Below are 17072 nucleotides of genomic sequence, written 5' to 3' on the forward strand. Positions count from 1 at the left end.
GCATCCTCCCACAGAGGAGAGGTTTGTGGGGTGGCTCCAGTGCAGATCCAGGAATGAACCATGCAAGGAGAGAGGCCAGGCCAGTGCCTGTGCAGAGCAGTGCCATCAGAGCCAAAAGCAAGGGACAAGGTGCGTGTGCTGCACCTGGAGCTGCCTGTCCCCTGTGTCCCTCCTCTGACACCAGCTGACACCTTTGCACTGTCGGGGCCTTTGCCAGCACTGGGTGGGGGGAAGTTTAAACTGCACAAAAATCAGCTTTTGTGATTTCTTTCTTCTGTCTGTGCCATCTGACGTGCTGTGCCTCTGTGCAGCTGGAACCTTGGCTCAGAAGTGGCTCACACTCCTCACCTCTGCCAGGTGAAAGCAGAATGTCAAGCCCTCCTTGCATCATTTTATCAGGAAAATAAAGATGTTAAAATGTTAAATAGGGAAATGTTTCAAGGGAAGGTAAAGGGAGAAGTGAGGATGTGTATTTATGAGGAAGAGGAAAGTGTTGAAATACACCAGTAAAAATAAGTCAGCCTGGCATTTATTGGTGAACAAAAACCCGTGTGAATTGATTAAAAAAACCCCAAAGCAACCAGAAATGGGTTGGATATCATAACTGTTTTCAGTGTTTTCATTTGAAATCTGCTTCACCATGATCATGTAGATAAATTGTCACCAGCAGCACAGTCCAAACTTGGGGTGAGTCATTAAATGTAAACTCTGGGAAACTTTTACCTTTTCAAAACAGAGTGCTTTTTCTGCTGTGCCCACATCTTTGTCGGAGATCTTGTCTCTCTCTATGTTTTGGGGGTTTTTTTATAATATTTATTTTATTTTTTTGAAAACCAGTGGGGAATGCTGACGGGTTAGGATACCTGTCCCAGGCAGGTGGTGGGGCCCACTTCCCTTTCACTGGGGGAAGGCAGTGGGTGTCCAGGTGGTCTTCCTTTGGGCAGCCCAGCAGGAGCTGAGCATCTGAAAACAGGGGAGCTCATTGCAGGGCCTCTATTTCCTACACAGGGCCTTGCCTAGCAAGGGAGTTGGTAAAGGCTCTGCCTCTGCTGAAAACTCCTGCTGTGGCTGAAATAGATCTGGGGTCCCTGACGTGAGAGATGAGAACAGAAGAATCTTAAAAAAACAAAAGAAAATGCCCACCAAACCCCAAATGTGTGTATCTGGATCAGTTTTGTTGTTGTATTTGAGCTGGGAGTGCTGCAGACCATCCATCTCCCCAGGAGTCAGGAGGTATCATCCCTTGCTGCTCTCTGCCTACTGAAAATACAATCTGCTCCTCCCAAAGGGGCAAAATTCACCATTTGAGTCCAGCCAAGTGGCAAATGAAAAAAATTTCAGTCATGTTATTAAAGGCACTTATCTTTTATTATTGCCCAGTTTATTTTGCCTTTAACATGTTTCTAAGTTCTGTTTCTTTCAAAACAAAACCAAAGCCAAACCCACTCCCTCTTTAAAATCACGAAAGCCCTGTGAATATAACCATGATTTGAGATGGAACCCTGTAAGTACAAAGATGCAGTGGTGGGTGTGCTCCTCCCAGGCACAGAGCCTGCTCTGAGCCCTGGGCCTGGCAGAGGGGACAGGGAGCAGCCCCCAGGGCACTCCAGCCTGGCATGGGCAGTGCCCAGAAGGTGGCAGGAAGCAGCCTCAGAGTGGTAAAATAAAGGACTTCAATCTCCAGGATTGCTCAGCTGTCAGTGGGGCACAGAAAGCTGTTGGGTACCAGCTGCATCTTCCATTCAGCAGAACCATCAGCAAGGAAAGGAAGTGAGCAGCAGTAAAAGATGTCACTGTTAAATGACAGGCTAAACAAGAATCTCTTCCTCCCTGCCCCAGGATCACTCCTGGCTTTCTGCCCGCACTGGCTGGTGAGAAAATGCCCCTTGCTGCCACGCTGCCACAGAACCAGATCAGATCAGGCAGCTCCTTCCCTTCTGCCACTAAGGGCTCTTCTCAGGAAAAACAGGTAATAAATAACGTTTGTGACAGGCAGAAGTGTAAATGCAGGGAAGTCATGAAATAGGTGCAGCAATGCAGAGGAGCTGTGTGAGCCATGTGGGGTGTGCAGGATGGTGTGCTGGGGACACGGAGCCTCTGCTGTGGCACTGAGAACAGCCTGGGGTCCTTCAGTCCCCAGGCAGTGCAAGGTGACTTTTGGGGAAAACATGCTGCTTCTGGAGCCTGTTTTTATACAGCCACACAGAGCAAGGGTTTAACTGTGGGCTGTGGTACCCACCAAGGGCTAAAGACTTACAGAATTGCTCTTGCAATTTCGAGGCTGATGGAAGTCAGGCCTGAAATATCTGTGCCAGATTTTTACTGAACCAAAGCAGGGAGGCTGGCTGGCAAGCCAAAGGCCTGAAAGGAAGAATTAGAGAGTGCTTGCCTTGGTAGGAAAATGTTAGCAGGCAGAAGTGGGATTTTGAATTTAGAAAAACAAAGCTGCTGGCAGACTGTGCCAGGGTTTCTGATGAACAGGGCTGCAGATGTTGCAGCCTTTCAGCGTGTTGAGGAATGAGGAGTGCATGACACTGTTCCTGGCTGGGGCAGGCACTGCCCACACAGCACAGCTCGTCCCCTTGGAGTGATGGCTCTGAGCTTCATTCAGAAACTGAGAGATTGCTTCTACTTCAAGCTAACGATAATGAGTCACTCCAATTTTCACTTCCCCAGCAGTGCCCTCTTTTTCTGTCTTAGACAAAAATGTTTTTGAAGTATGTCATGGCTTTTTGCTAGCAGCTTTCGCACTTTCCCCCCACACCTGACATTCAGCTGAACTCTCATTTTTCAGTCAGCTGCCCTGGCTAAAACAGAGTTCGTTGTTAAAATGTGACAACAAAAGCAAATGGAAAGCCCCAAGAAAGAGATTTGGTGTAAGATGTTAGCAGAGCTTTGTGAGCATCAACATGAAAGTCAGAGGGAGCTTGGGATGTGCACCTGCACTCTGTGTGTGTCCTCCCTGTGCAGCCACCTCCCGTGCTGCAGCTGCTCTGCTTCCACCTGGTTGTGTAACATATCCATTCGCTGGTTTTGACAGGTATGACACTGGCTGCATCCAGCTTGGTCATCAATTCATAGAATCATAGAATTATTATAATGTGGGAGCTGCCAGTGCAAGATGTTTGTGCTGCCTGTGTCCTGCAGCTGCTGGGGGGCAGCGTGGCCTGACGAGGGCAGGGTGAAGTGATGCAAGTTGGGAGTCTGAGAGGTGGAGGTTCCACCCTCCTCACACCTGTGCCCTCTTCACCTGGCAACCACAGTGCTGGTGGTGTCCAGCCTGGTGGTGTCCAGGAGATCTGAAAGGCAGAGTGCATCCTATGCTATGAAGGTGAAATTGCACATACTCGAAAGCTGGCGGATGTGGTGAGAGGTTTTTGCAGCAAGATAAAAGCAAGCCAGGCAAGGCCTGCACTGCCTGGACAGTTATGGTCTGCCTTCCAGGCAGTGGTGGAAGAATCAGTATCTTGTTGGCAAGTGCTCGGATCCCCCTTGTCTCCCAGAGGTTGCTGAGCCCACCAGAAATACCTGTGTGTCACTGCTGCCTCCTCACTGCTTAGTTCTTCTCTTACCTCTTCTCTGTATGGGTGAGAGAGCTTGGCCAGGTGGGTCATGAATTTTGAAGACACTCTTTCTACTAAATCAGCCTGAGAGCTCCAGATGGGAAAAGCAAAAGACAGTGAATAAACAGAACAGTAAAAACCAGTTTTCTAGCTGGGGAACTTGAGGAGGCTTCTTGGTCCTTGCGCCGCGTATTTCAGCCCCAGCACTCCTGAATCCCTGACTGCCCTGCCTGAATGGTGAAGAACAGAAATTTCAGAGTCTCTGCCGTGAGGTTTCTGTGGGGAGGAAGCCTGGCTGCCTCAGGCAGGCACTCGTGGTGGGTGTCTCTGGGCTGCCAGAGGAAGAGGCGTTACTAGAAGTTAGGTGGGTGAGGGAGCGTGCTGGGAAGTGCTTTGTTTACACGCTGCTTTGCATCTCCCCCACCCTTTTTGTCAGCGGTTGGTGGAGTAGAAGTGGTTTTTTCTTGCCCATCTTAAACAGCAGTTTGGTTCTTGCAGAGCTTTCGCCTCTGAGGAGCTCACATCCATGCTGGTGAGACCAGAAGTATAGAAAAAGCACACTGGCAACCAGGTGATCTCTCAAATCACTGTGCTCTCACCCCACAAATCCTGTACTGGGGGGAGAATGTTAAAGATCTGTTGAGCTCTACTGGGGAACAATCCATCAGATCACAGAGGTGCAGATGTCATTCCGTGATGCAGGAGAGCCAGCAGCAGCAGCAGGGCTGGGGAAGCAGGGTGTGACCCTCGGGCTGAGCCAGCAGCAGATAATCCATCTCTGCATGCACAGCACCCTTTGCAGCTTTGATCTGTTCAAAGAAAATGCAAGTGTAGAAAAGGGGAGATGAACCAACCTCCTCAGGAGGTCTTTGCAGCCAGAGCCTCTTCCCCTTTCACTCCCCGTTGTGTAGTGAGCAAGGTGCACACGTGCAGGTGGACAGCAGCTGTCCTAGGGTGACTTCATTGATGATGTATCCCCAGTCATCTGTTCTGTTTAGGCTGGGTATAAAGTTCTGCACCTTTCAGACCAGTTCCAAAAGCAAAGGGGAATTAAAAATGTGCACAGTTTATTTGCAGAGACTGCACTTGCTGCCCTGCATTCCTTCTCACGGACTGTGCTGTCTGCAGCACAGAGAGCAAGAAAGAACTGTCCTTTGCTTTTTAGTTAGTTTTTTTTAGATAACTGAAGCAGTGAAATTCCCCAGATTGTGACTTTTTTTTAGGGACTGATTGGCCCTGCTCTATGAACCCAGGAGAACACGGGGAGCTCACACCTGTGGCCCACTGGGGCTGGGATGCTGCATTTCCAGCACAGAAGGGACTGAAAAGAGACTGAATGAGCCAAGCTACACCCCACCAAGAAAACCTTTTGAATTTGCCATCTCTTCAAAACAACAAGAGATTTTATTGATTAATATTATTCTTTTTTTATATACTTGCGAATACTTTTGCTTGTTAAATAGAGTTTTTTTCTTGTTTTCTGCAAAGAAATCTTTCTCCGAACCAACTGAGAAAAGGGCCACTTAAATCTGCTTTCTGAAAAAACGCCCTTGGAAGTTTCATCCCAAATTTACCTTACACCAAAACAAATCCAGCAGCCCAGTCTGGGGTTGGGAGGTGTGAGTGGAGGTGGGTGCATGGTACAGCCCAGCTCAGGGTGTGTGGTCTGAAGCTGCTGAGTGGTTTCATCTACTTTTAGGTATTTGTGGTAAAATTATCACAGGGTGGGACACTCTGCTCTGCCTTAGAAAATCCCAGTCCCAGTTGGAGCTCGTACCCACTGCCCCTGGCTTGGACAACGGGAGCTGTTCCTCCTGGACAGGCAGCACAGCAGGTCCTTTACCACCCCATCTCCCACCTCTTCCATTTACCTCATTAAGAAACTGAATTCCATGCCAGAGACACAACTTTATTTAGATTGATTTCTTTGGAACAGCTTTGGAACACTTCAGACAATCCTTTACATTATAAGGTTGAACAGAATCCTAGTACAGTGTCCTTGTTCCCACTGCCCTGCACCAGCTCTTCTATTTATTTTTAAATGCCATTTTACTCAAACATTTTTGATATAAAGTTTTTTCCCAGTACAAGCAATTGCAATTTCTTCTGACCTTGTGTTGTAATGTTGACCATTTTGTAGTTGTTACACTGCTGTAAAGTTCTTTAAAGCAAGCTAAATATGCCTGTTATGGGATTGTGCATTATTAGCAACTAAAAACCAGTAAGATTGTGACATATAGAAACACCATTCTTTCTTTTTCTGCATGGTTTCACTCTGATTTTTTTTAAATGAATTGATATTTGGAATAGCTTATTTCTTTGTCACAGCTGCACAAACACTGATCCAAGGTGGGGATGAGAGACAAAACCCGATCCTTTATCAGTGCCTGTTCTTCTTCTGGCTTTTGTGGGAAAATGAAAGACAGGGGGATTTTGGCAGGGGAAATCTATCATTTTACGCAAATTTGCATTAAGGCTGAGAATTTTCGGCGGCAGTCTAGATCATTAGATCAGGACCTGGACTGCTGTGGTTGTCTGGTTCAGAGCTGAATCATGTATCTGAATGTTTCCTTTCAGTAGAATGTCCCTCCATCCCACTCTTACAAAAAGCAAGTGTGAAACCCTGCTAGTGAGTCCCAGTTGAACAGAACAAATATAAAATGCATGCCATATGTGTTTTGTGTTAATGTGTTACATGTGGGAGCTGAATTTCACCTTCTTCACTGGCCTCAGATTTGGACTTTGCTAGCTTGGAAGACGCTTCCTTAAATTCCTTGTTGACAAAGTAGTAACAAATGGCATCCAGGCAGCAGTTTGTGTTGGCGAGGATGGAGGCGAAGTGAACAAAGTTGTTGATGCTCTGTATTGCCGAGCAGTTGGAGCCGATGGAGTCCAGGACGAAGCGCAGCAGATGCCCGAGGTAAAGAGGTAAAAAGCAAATGATGAACACAGCCATGTTTGCAGACACAATGTAGACAGCTTTTCTGTTCAGCATTTCATTGCAACAGTTGTCATTCTTCTTTCTCCTGAGCTCTGCAATGACTTGTATGGAGCAGTAACTCAAGATGAGCAGTGGTATGAAAAACCCTGTAATAATGGCACACAGTGTGATCACCGAGGGTGTCACAGAAAATTTTTCAAAGCAAAAATCATCCTCTCTTCGGTCTTCAAAGCTTTTAATGAGGGCAGTCCCACAGATGATGAATATCCAAAGGACTCCAGAGACAAAAGCTGCCTTCAGCGGCGACCTCAGTGCCTTGGATCTCAAAGGGTACTTGATAGCGAGGTACCGATCCGCAGCGATCAGGGTGATGATACCGATGCTCATAAAGCGGTTTGTGAAATAGCCACCTTCCAGAACCAGGCACCACCCATCCACCTTCAGGTGCTGGAACTGGGACAGAGTTTTGAATGGCAAGGTGAAGAGCAGCAAGCAGTCAGCCACAGCCAAGTTGACCATATATACTCTGGTTTCTGTCCATTTGCCAAGTTTGCAACAGAACACACACAGTGCTAACATGTTCAGAATAATGCCCAAACCCAAAACTGGGATGTAAACACACAGCTGGAAAAGTGAAAATATTTCATAGGCTGTGATATTGCAGCTGCTGTGGTTCATTTTGGGAGTATCAAAACGTACAATTCCTGCAAAAGCAAATTAAGCCTTTTACAAGGGAGGTCCTGGACTGAATCGGTGATTAATTCTAATTGAGAGAGTTCAGGGCTTTGCCAGCCATGAAAACCTGATGTAGGGTACCTAGTGGGAGGAAGAGGGACAGGGACACAAGCCTGATCAGTTGTGAAGGACAGAAACACTTAAATTCTCCCTGGGTCCTCTGCAGGGAAGACAATTCCTGGAGAGTGGCAGGGGAAAGGGCTTAGGCCGTTATTTTGGTTCAGACTTGGATCAGGCAGCAGCAGATATCCTGCAGCAAGGAGTTATGTGAGCCATTGCAAACATTTGATAGTGGGAAGGGGATCCCTAAACCCAACTCTCATCCCTTCCCTTATAGCAGGGCTCAGTGAAAGCCAGCCGGTGACCTAGCAGCTTAAAATGTCCCAGATGTGCAGCAGAAGGACAGCTGTCCTTTCCCTCAGTCCTGAGAAGTCTCTGCATCACCTCTCATTAGTGATATGAGCAATTATTAGTGTATCTCTTATTAGTGTATACTGGTTTCAGCCGCCATCAAATTCTGTACTTGGAGGGCTGCACTGAGAATCTGAGTACTGGGTCTGCTCACTGCCTTTCAAGGATTGTCAAAGCTGCTCTTTATCTCAGAAGTGTTACAGCAATCTGCCACAATTCCAAGACAAAATAAACTCACCTATGCCGTGGCAGGTATGAGATGTGGAAGAGCTGTGTTTTGTCTAGTGGGTGGTTTGATCACCTTGGATCTAAGGGCAATATTGCTGTTTGCCCTCCAGCTTTGGTGGAATTAATGAAGAAGCATGTTCCAGGTGCAACTGTTCATGGACAGAAGAGACCCAGGATGTCTGACATTTCTTTGGATTTTCCCTGCCAGGGGAAGGTGGCTCCATGGGGGAAGGTTCATGGGTCTCAAAAGCATCGCCATCGAGCACACCATAAGGCAGTGCTGCAGCTTTTATGTGCATCTGTGGGTCTTGGTTAGTTTTGAAAATCATGCAGTGGAGAAATCATGCCAGGAGACCTCTGAAGAGGTGAGAGAATGTGGTACAGCAGATATCTGCAGCAGCTCTGTCCTCTGGACATGAGAAATGCATTGTGAGCCCATAAGATAGAAGGGGAGATCATACCAGGGAGACCTAGAAAAGATCTAGCAAAGGCTGAGACAGCCCTTAAGCATCCTAAAACGTGTCAGATGTGGTCAGCATCAAAATGAACATTTGAAAATATACTGGCTCCAGCCCTTTCTTTCTCCATCCCCATTCTGGTGTCCCACCATGGCTGGGGAAAGGCAATGCCTTGCAGAATGCAAATAACTGTGTCAGTAAATAGCTAGGAGAAATTACCTGTTCTCTTGCTGTCCTTGCAGAGAGTGAGTTCCTCCAGGCCAGCTGTGGAGTGCTGTGCAGGCTCAACGAGCAGATCTCCTTGCACATGACCAGTGAGGTGTCCTCCGATCACAATTTCTGGTGGCTGTGAGAGCAGCAAGGCTGGCCGAGCAAGCACCCGCACTCCTCCTGAACACAGGGCAGAGCTTCCTCTGTCATCACCATTGGTGTGGCTTGTACCACCTCCTGCTGACTGAGGAGCCTGCAATAGTCCTGCAGGGACGTGAAAGGCTTGTCTGCCCTGCATCCCTGCAGCAGTTCCTCTGGAGGTGGACTATCTTTGGGTTTTTCTTTACCTTCTGCTGCCTGATGTCTCACTGGGCAATGCCTGTTGACCCTCCTCACCCTACAGACTGTGCTTGGACGGGACCCATTGCCCTGGAAGGTCCTGAGGTCTTCTCTCTGCCTTCCAGAGTGCCAACCCTGGGATGGGAGCAGGAGTGGCTTCTGTTGTCACACTGCCTGAGCCGTGGGACAGAACAGCCCTAACAGTCCTGCAGCTGTTGGAGAGGTGAGGACAGTGGTTTGCAGGCAGTTTCACGATTATCACAAAGCATTTCACTCTGAATCATAGTAGTTCTCTTGTCTGCCATAGCTCTTCTCAACCAGCAATTCTGAGAAAACGTGTGGCACTGTGACCCTGTGACCTGCTGGCTTTGTGACTGCTCGGTGGCTGTGGGTGCCTGTGTCCCAGGGGCTGCTCTGGGCTCCCCACGACAGCCTATTTACCAGAAATGCTCAGACAAGGTCATCAATGAGCTTAAAGGTCCTGATGTTAGCACCTTGAATTGCTGTCTTGGGCAAACGTATTTCCCCTTTCCACTTTCCAGATCACCTTAGAGCAGCTTCCAGAGTATTTCTGCATTGTCTGCACATCACATTCACACCCTTTGAAAATAATTCCATGCTAGTGTACAGTCACAATATTACAAAATTCTCAATTTCCAGGGACTGCTTTTGCCTTTCTTGGGGCTGCTCCTTGGTGGATGCTTACAAATAGTTACTGACATACTAGTGTGCCCAGCTCATCAATCCCCAACCAACAACATTTTTATGTCATGGTCCTTGTTGGTACTTTAGTCTTCAAAATCATCCAGATTCTGGGATGTGCTAGTTTCATCACTGTGTAGAAAGCTTTGCATTGTCCTCAAGTGTTGTTCACAGCCTCCTCTTGTCTGTGTCCAGGTAATCACTAGTGGTATAAACCATGAGCAGTCGAAGTCATACCTGGAGGGGCTCAGCTCATAGAACCTCTCCAGTGTGATGCTTCCCATCCACAGCTTGGTGCTGTGGTTGCCAGATGAGGGTCTCATCAGCCCAGTGAGGTCCCAAGAGAGGGAGAAGCCATGTCACAAGGCACAAAGCACAAAGCACCTGGCTGTGAGCAGCAGCTTCACCAGCATGTGTCAAAGCAAACTCAACACCAGCTACCAGCAGGCAAAGCTAGCATAAAGTGCTGTCTGCAGAGAACTTACATGGCTCCTGCTGAGGCTCTTGGGTCTGTGCCTGATTCCTGGTCACCACAGCATCAGGATCCCCATCCTTCTCTCCACCTCGTGTCCCCATCAGCTGTCGTCTGCAGCTGTGCACGGTCCCCTCCTTCCATGCAGTCACAGGTTTTATCAGCCCTGCCATGGACCACCGTTGGTATTTCCCCTGCCTCTGCAGTTCCTCTGTCTCAGTGCTGTGAGTGCTGTCCCCGTGTGGCTCAGTGGGTGACACTTGTGCTGCGTTCTCACTTCCCTGCCGGCAGCTCTCAGCCAGGGTATTCCAGGGCCCAGCAGCACTGCAGAGCTCTGGTGCCCGTACAGGCTGCACTGGTGCCTGTACAGGCTGCACTGGTGCCTGCAGCGAGCCCCAGAGAACCTTGCACTGACACCAGCATCCACCACATTGTGCCTGGAAAAGTGATTTTCTTAATGAAAGTAGCCAGTGGGAAAAATATTCCTGTAAGGTAAAGAAGCACTGGTATGGCCAGCTGACAGACAGGCTCCTGCCTCCTTTCCCTGCCAGGGAAAATCTCCATCTCTCCTGCATTCCTGTGTCCTGCTGGCTGCAGCCCCTGGAATGTCGGAGTGGGGCAGAGCCTCAGGCAGGATGGGAGGGGTGCTGGTACCATCTCCAGGCACAGAGAGGGACACAGGGCTCTGGGCTGCCCTGCAGGGCCTCTGCCCTGTGGGGTTCCTTTCCTGCCTTTCTCACGGCCAGAGGGGATGGTGCAACAGCAGATCTTGACCAAAAGAGAACTGTAGGGTTGAGAGCAAAACATGTCAGTCTTATTTTTAGCACATCAAATGGCAGTTTGAGGCTAAGTGCAGCAATCCCACACACTGACCAGCCCTGGCTGTTGGGGCTGTTTCCCCTTTCCCCTTCCCCAGCACTGCACAGAATTGCCTGTGACAGAAAACACTGTCAGGGCTCCTGTGCTGCAACCCTTCCCACACTCCTGCAGCAATGCCTTTTGAGGGTACCTAAAAACAGAGGCCAGACAAAATTAAGGGAACAAAAAGCAGTTATATTTATTGAAGAGCCTTCAGGAGCATTTAGGGTGGACAAAGCCCCTTGGGGGCTACACCCAAAAATGGACCATGGGTCACAGGTTTTCACACTTCTATAAGTTTGGTCCATTTGCATTTTGGGGGTTAATTTTCCAATTACAGTTTCAGGTAATGAAGTCATTTACCCAAGTTGGCTCCCTCCAACTCAGTTTTGTTTCCATCTCTCTGGCCTGAGGCAGTGAGGTGTCCTTGACTGCCAGGCCTAGAGAGGAATTGCTGTGTCTGCCCAAAATGGGAAAGCAGCAGCTCACACTGTGTGTGGAGTTTAGAGTCATACACTAAAGAACCGCAGGATTACAAATATATTAAAAACATAAAAGCTAAAGTTCTAAGGCAGCAGCAGTACCAGGGACCAGCTGAGTATGTGTGCACACACACTGTGCAGGGCATGGAAAAGCCCGTGCTTCCCCAGAGCCTGATGCTGCTTCAGGACTTGTGGAGTTCCCTGGAGGCTGCTGGGCAGTGCTCATCCCTGGAACAGCTGTGCTGTGCCAAGGAAACAAAATCAGAGATGTCTGCAGCACCAGAGAGCACCACCCAGCCCGCAGCTCCCCACTATGTGTCCTTCAGCCCCCTGGAGCTCAAACCTCTGGTAGGAACTCGGGTTTCAGGCCTGCCCAAATGTCACCCAAAATACTGTCCACTGCCAGCCCCTGCCTTCCATACATACGTGGGCCAAAAATGCTATATCCAATGGCCACTCACTCACAGGAAAGCAAGATTCCAAATTATTTTGTAAGCTTTTCCTTGTGGTTTGTTGTTTATATTTTTTTCTCTCAAGCCTGAGTAGAAACCATTATTAGCATTTTTTTCTTTTACGGGACAGGAAAGTTATAGCATGCAGAAATGTTGGTAAAATGCAGTGGTCCAGCCTTGCTGTTTGGGGCAGCTTTTGGACTTCACCTGCTGTGGCTGGTCCCCACTACTATTTCCCAGACTTTTGTGCGAGGAAGTGGAAAAGATTTGGGGTTAAGAGTGTCACCATCCTCCTGGATTGCTACTGCAGTGCTGGATGGTGGCCAGCAGTTGTTTGTTGTGGCCCAGGGTCTGAAAACTCATCTGTTCCATTTACTGGGAGCACTCAGGGAGCTGAGGCTTTGTTCAGACTGAAACAAGATGCCAGAAACCCATCCTAAACTTGACATATAAACCAGATGATAATTTTTGTCCAAGGTAAAACATATATCTTCAGATAATCAGCAAGTTCCTTGTTCATCTTTGGGTTTCACTGTTAAATACCCTGCTGTAAAGCAGATCTTTTATCTCAGTAGCAAAGTCTTTTCTCCCAATCTCCAGTATAGGTTTAGCATTAAGAGTAGAGGACTATGATGTATAATGGTAATAAATGAATATTTATTTATAGATATATTACTATGACACATCTTTATTTTCACTTGTAAAAGTATGGTTTTTTTTTTTTTTCATTGTATTCAGTGGAAACAGCAAAAAAAATCTTCACGATGACAGAGATTGTGAAGTTCAACTAATTTCCCCTTTACAATGAGAAAAAGGAACACTTATATGTGAGGTCACATGTATAAAAAACATTGCTTTTCTGTATTTCAGGGTAGATGACCTATTTGGAGCCCATTGGAAACTGAACAAGTTCTCCATGTTAACTGGAAGAAAATATGAGCATGACTGAATTGCAAAAATAAGTAAGCTGCTTGTTTGTAGTAGGTTGATGTGAATCTTCATCTCTTTTTTCAAAATAATTAAAAAATCATAATAATCTTTTTGGAACAGACATTCATTATAAGAAATGAGATGCAAGTTCTCAGAAGGGAACCTAGGTCCAAAAATGTTTTTGAAGGCCCTCTGTGCTGTTCCTGAAGTAGAAGTGTTTTTCCTTGCTGAACACCACTTGCCTGGATTGTAAGAGATGTCTGTCAAGAAGCCCCTTGCATTCTGAGTTAATTGCAGCATATTTGTTAGTGGGTGACACTCCCACATCTCCTTAAGCAGTAGACAGCTGATAAGATCAGGCACTATTTGTCTCCCATATCTTTTCCTGTCTTTCAAAAGAGAATTTAGAAGGCAGAACAAGGGCTAAACAGTGTGCAATGGTTAAACTGGTCACATACACACACACTACTTGCTCTGCTTGCAGTGAAATATCAGAAGTGCCAGAGCATTAAAAATACACCAGTGAAGAAAACTGGGACATGAGTTACCAGCTGAATGACCTGAGTAGTTTCATCTGTTTTTATGGCACCCTTGCTCCCTGTAGCTTCCACCGTGTTGCCTGCCTGAGAATTGACGCACAGCAGGTGGATCTAATGGCTGGATATGGACACTTTCCCTGCTGGGAACAGTTCTTTGGGTGTTTATTTCACCAAGGTCTAGTCAGTGGTTTCAGACTGTGGTCTGAACCAGTGTCACTGCATGGTGACAGACTTGATGGGGAACTCTATGTCAGTTGTCACTAAGGAAGTTGAATGCCCCCGAGTTTACATCAGCAGAAAATGAGCTTGCAGTCCCCGGAGGAAATTTTTTAGAGATTTACAAGTGAGAAGACACTGAAAGTGAAGGACCATGAAGCCAACCAAGACAAGCTGTCACCAGGAGGCGCCTGGAGCTGCAATGCAATGATACAACGCAGTAGTCAGAGCTGGAGTCAAGTTACTGAGGACAGCAGGACAAAATTAAAGTTAACATCAGACCCTTTGGAGGGGTTTTCTCCTTTTTGTACATATGCCTATGCCTACAATGATTGCAAACACTGTATGTGGTTCCATTGCCTGTGCCTCAAAACTTGAGCAGCATTGTGGCACTCAACACCTGCCATGCACTACACCTTGTTCATAGTATCACTTGATCCGTGGGTGGCTGTGACTCCTCACCTTGGTTCATCTTGGACCTCATAAATATACATTTGGGGAACATAGAAGACAACTCTGGAAATTCCTTGGCTGCAAAATAATAGCAAAATGCATCCAGACAGCAGTTACAATTGGCTAAGCATGCTGAGACCTTAATATAGGTTACAACTCCGGGTATCAGAGAATGAGCTCCAGCAACTTCCACTGCAAACCTCAAGAGCAGTGAGATGTGGAAAGGTGAGAAACAGATGGCAAACACACACAAATTCACAGAAACTATCTGCACGGCTTTCTGGAATAATTTTGTCTCATGAGGGCTTGTGGCCATCTTCTTTTTTAGACATCTGATGACTTGTACTGAGCAAAAAATCACAATCCCTAAGGGAATAAAATACCCACAGATAGTGTAGAATAAAGAGGAATACCTAGGTAGAAGAGATTGTTTCTGAAAACAGCAATCTTCCCTATCGCTACTGTGAAGTGTGTAATACAAACTGGAATAAATTATCATTGGTATCCAAAGAAAGGCACAGATAGAAGCTGATTTCAGTGGGGATCGAAGAATCTTCGCTTTTAGAGGGAACTTGATTGCAATGTACCGATCAATCGCAATCAGGGTGATGATAAAGATGCTCATAGGCATGTTTGTAAAATAGATGTTTTGTATGACTAAACACAGCTGGTCTATGGGTTGTTTGTACTTGGTAAAATATAGCAGGAAAGGCAGGGTGAAGAGCAGGGAAGTGTCTGCCACGATGAGGTTGATCATGTACACCTTGGTCTCGGTCCACCTCTTGATTTTGCAGCAGAAGACCCAGAAGGCAATTGCGTTCAGTGGGATCCCCAGAGCGAGCACTGGGATGTACACAACCAGCTGGAGCACCACAATGCTATCATATGCAACTCTCCCAGTGCAGTTCTCCATGTTGGGCTGTCTCTGCAAGGAAAGAGTGCAGGCATGAGACTGAGCTCAGTGGCAGTGTCCTGCGGCTGTACCCCCTCTCATGGCCCTGCAGCTCCTTGTGTCCCTGCACTGCCTGTGTGGGCAGCCTCTGGAGGGCTTCTGTGGCTCACCAGTGCCATCAGTCCCTCAGCCATCAAAGTTACACTGTCACTCACAGCCAGCTACCACAAAAGGCAGAGCAAAACCACCAAGACAGCCCTCTCTTGCTGCTGGTGCAGGGTTAAGCCTGCCTCATCATCCCTCCAGTCCTGGTACAAACAGTTTGGGTCATAGCAAAGCAGAATGACATTTTTTGTTGTTACCTTTGCCTCTGCTGTGGTTGTCAGAGCCACTGGCTTTAGGACAGCCCACAGCAGAGCTGGGCAGCACTCCCCATTTGCCCTGGGCAGCATTCCCCATTTGCCTTCCACGGCTCTTGCTTTGCTGCTGAAGCCACCCCATGGCTTTGCTCTGGGTCTTGCCAGACTTGAACACATCCTCAGGGCTTGAGCCCTTCCAGCCCAGCCGCTTTGCTCCCGGGGGCAGTGGGAACACTGCTGTAGGCTGCTGTGGACAGGCTTTGTGCCCCTAAACACAAATCCATTCCTCTGCTGGGGAGGAACAGCTCAGCAGGGGTACCAGCAGCCCTAGCAGATAACAGGCCTCCAGAGAAAGAAGGGAAAGTGGGCAAAACTTATCTGATCTCAGCCTTCAAAGGTACGCAGCAAAAATTTTGCTAGGGCAGAAAACATGAATGTGAGAACTTAGACTATCTCCTGCTCTTCCTTTAAATATCTCAGGGCATTTGCCACCAGCAAAGAGGATCTGACTTTTTGAGAAGCTCATATAGGAAGTATTTGAAATGAGCCAGGCACAGAAAATGCCCAAATTGCTACAATCTCTTACCAATACACTGCCTTCTAAGTCAGCAGCTTCTAAACATCAACATGCAAATTATAGTGAAAATAGATGATTGCATTAAGTAAGTGAACTGTTCTAATGTCCAAGACTGGGAGACAGACCTGGCAACCCCAGAGGAAAGCACAACACCTGCCCTAGCACCACAACTGGTATGGCAGCACTGAACCCCAGGCATAAAGTCATTTTTAGGGCGGAATTCATGGAGGAACTAACATACAGCTGGTGTCCTGTTGCTCTTGGGCTTTCAGCCTCACAGGTTTTGGCCACTCTGTGGTTTCAGCCTATGCTGCAGCTGTTCCCTGGCAGCCTGTTGCGGTCACCTTGCAGTGAAGAAGGCACTCTGCCTGCGCAATGTGCCCGGGGAGCAGCTGAGCCCTCTGGGCTGGGCTGAGCCCAGTGCGAGCCCGGCCGTGCGCCGAGGGAGCGCTGAGGGAACTGCAGCGGGGGCAGAGCCGCTGAGCGGAGCAGCGGTGGGAGCAGAGCCGAGCAGAGCCGGACCCGGGCGGGCTGCGGCGGGCGGGAGGTGCGGAGCGCAGCCCCGGGTGGGACAGGGAGGCTTTACCTGCTCGGGGCCGCGGCGGGCCGGCTCCTCAGGGAGGCCGCGGGGCGGGCAGGCGGTCCGCGCCGGCCGTGCTGTCAGGGCCGTCCCGGGCTGTCACAGCCGGCAGTGCTGAGCCCCCAGTGAGCCGGTGCGAGCACCAGCGCTTCATTTATGCCCGATTTCCTCCGCAGGAGTGTCTGGTGCCCTCTGTTGTCCCGCTGCCGGCAGCTCCGAGCTCCGCCGTCAGCCTTTCCGCCCACAGGGCGCTCCCCCTCCTCGCCTCACAGCCCGGCAATTAAAATTTTATCTTTTCAGCCGTGGGAAAACAACTGCTGAGATAAAACCCATAATGGTTGCAAAGTGCCCCTCTGGCAGCAGAAGGCTCCCCGGGGAGCTGGGCAGGCTCTGCGGGGACAGGTCGGTGCTGTGCCCCGGGGACAGCGAGCCCCGGGACCCGGAGCTGCTGGCACCTGCACCGGCAGAGGCCATGGGCTCCTCACTGCCTGTGCAGAGCCAGCGGTGTAACCGTGCCCATCAGCCCTGCTGGGAAGGCAGCTAACCACAGCCACTGCCACCAGCGTGGCACTGAGCTGCTGGGGCTTTAGGAGCTGCCCGGTGGTGTTTCACAGACATTTGGATGGTTTAGGGATCTTTGGGACCATGGTTAGGAGCTGCCCAGTGGCGTTTCAC

At 48.5% G+C, this 17072-nt stretch overlaps 2 protein-coding genes across 2 annotated transcripts; both read right to left on the reverse strand.

Moving 5' to 3' along the window:
* Window positions 1-5451: 5451 nt before the first annotated feature.
* On the reverse strand, window positions 5452-10262 carry LOC105759491 (G-protein coupled receptor 35-like). Its single transcript, XM_012575440.5, has 2 exons — window positions 8556-10262; window positions 5452-7208 (listed from the first exon to the last, which is right to left on the reverse strand). The coding sequence occupies exons 1-2, from the start codon at window positions 8842-8844 to the stop codon at window positions 6247-6249; spliced, it is 1251 nt and encodes a 416-aa protein (XP_012430894.5). The 5' UTR covers window positions 8845-10262; the 3' UTR covers window positions 5452-6246.
* A 2224-nt stretch (window positions 10263-12486) lies between these two features.
* LOC100232037 (G-protein coupled receptor 35) lies at window positions 12487-16582 on the reverse strand. The gene is made up of 2 exons (XM_030280503.4): window positions 16404-16582; window positions 12487-14914 (listed from the first exon to the last, which is right to left on the reverse strand). The coding sequence occupies exon 2, from the start codon at window positions 14900-14902 to the stop codon at window positions 13958-13960; it is 945 nt and encodes a 314-aa protein (XP_030136363.4). The 5' UTR covers window positions 14903-14914; window positions 16404-16582; the 3' UTR covers window positions 12487-13957.
* Window positions 16583-17072: the final 490 nt, after the last annotated feature.

The sequence above is a fragment of the Taeniopygia guttata genome, chromosome 9 (genome assembly GCF_048771995.1).
Source record: "Taeniopygia guttata chromosome 9, bTaeGut7.mat, whole genome shotgun sequence".
In the NCBI taxonomy this organism is placed as follows: domain Eukaryota; kingdom Metazoa; phylum Chordata; class Aves; order Passeriformes; family Estrildidae; genus Taeniopygia; species Taeniopygia guttata.

What these genes read in the sequence shown, in the direction of transcription:
- LOC105759491 (XM_012575440.5), bottom strand. Translation starts at nt 8,844, where the DNA reads ATGCAGGGCAGACAAGCCTTTCACGTCCCTGCAGGACTATTGCAGGCT. An exon ending in CAAGGACAGCAAGAGAACAG is followed by an intron (nt 7,209 to 8,555) that starts GTAATTTCTCCT and finishes TTGCTTTTGCAG; the next exon opens with GAATTGTACGTTTTGATACT.
- LOC100232037 (XM_030280503.4), bottom strand. Translation starts at nt 14,902, where the DNA reads ATGGAGAACTGCACTGGGAGAGTTGCATATGATAGCATTGTGGTGCTC.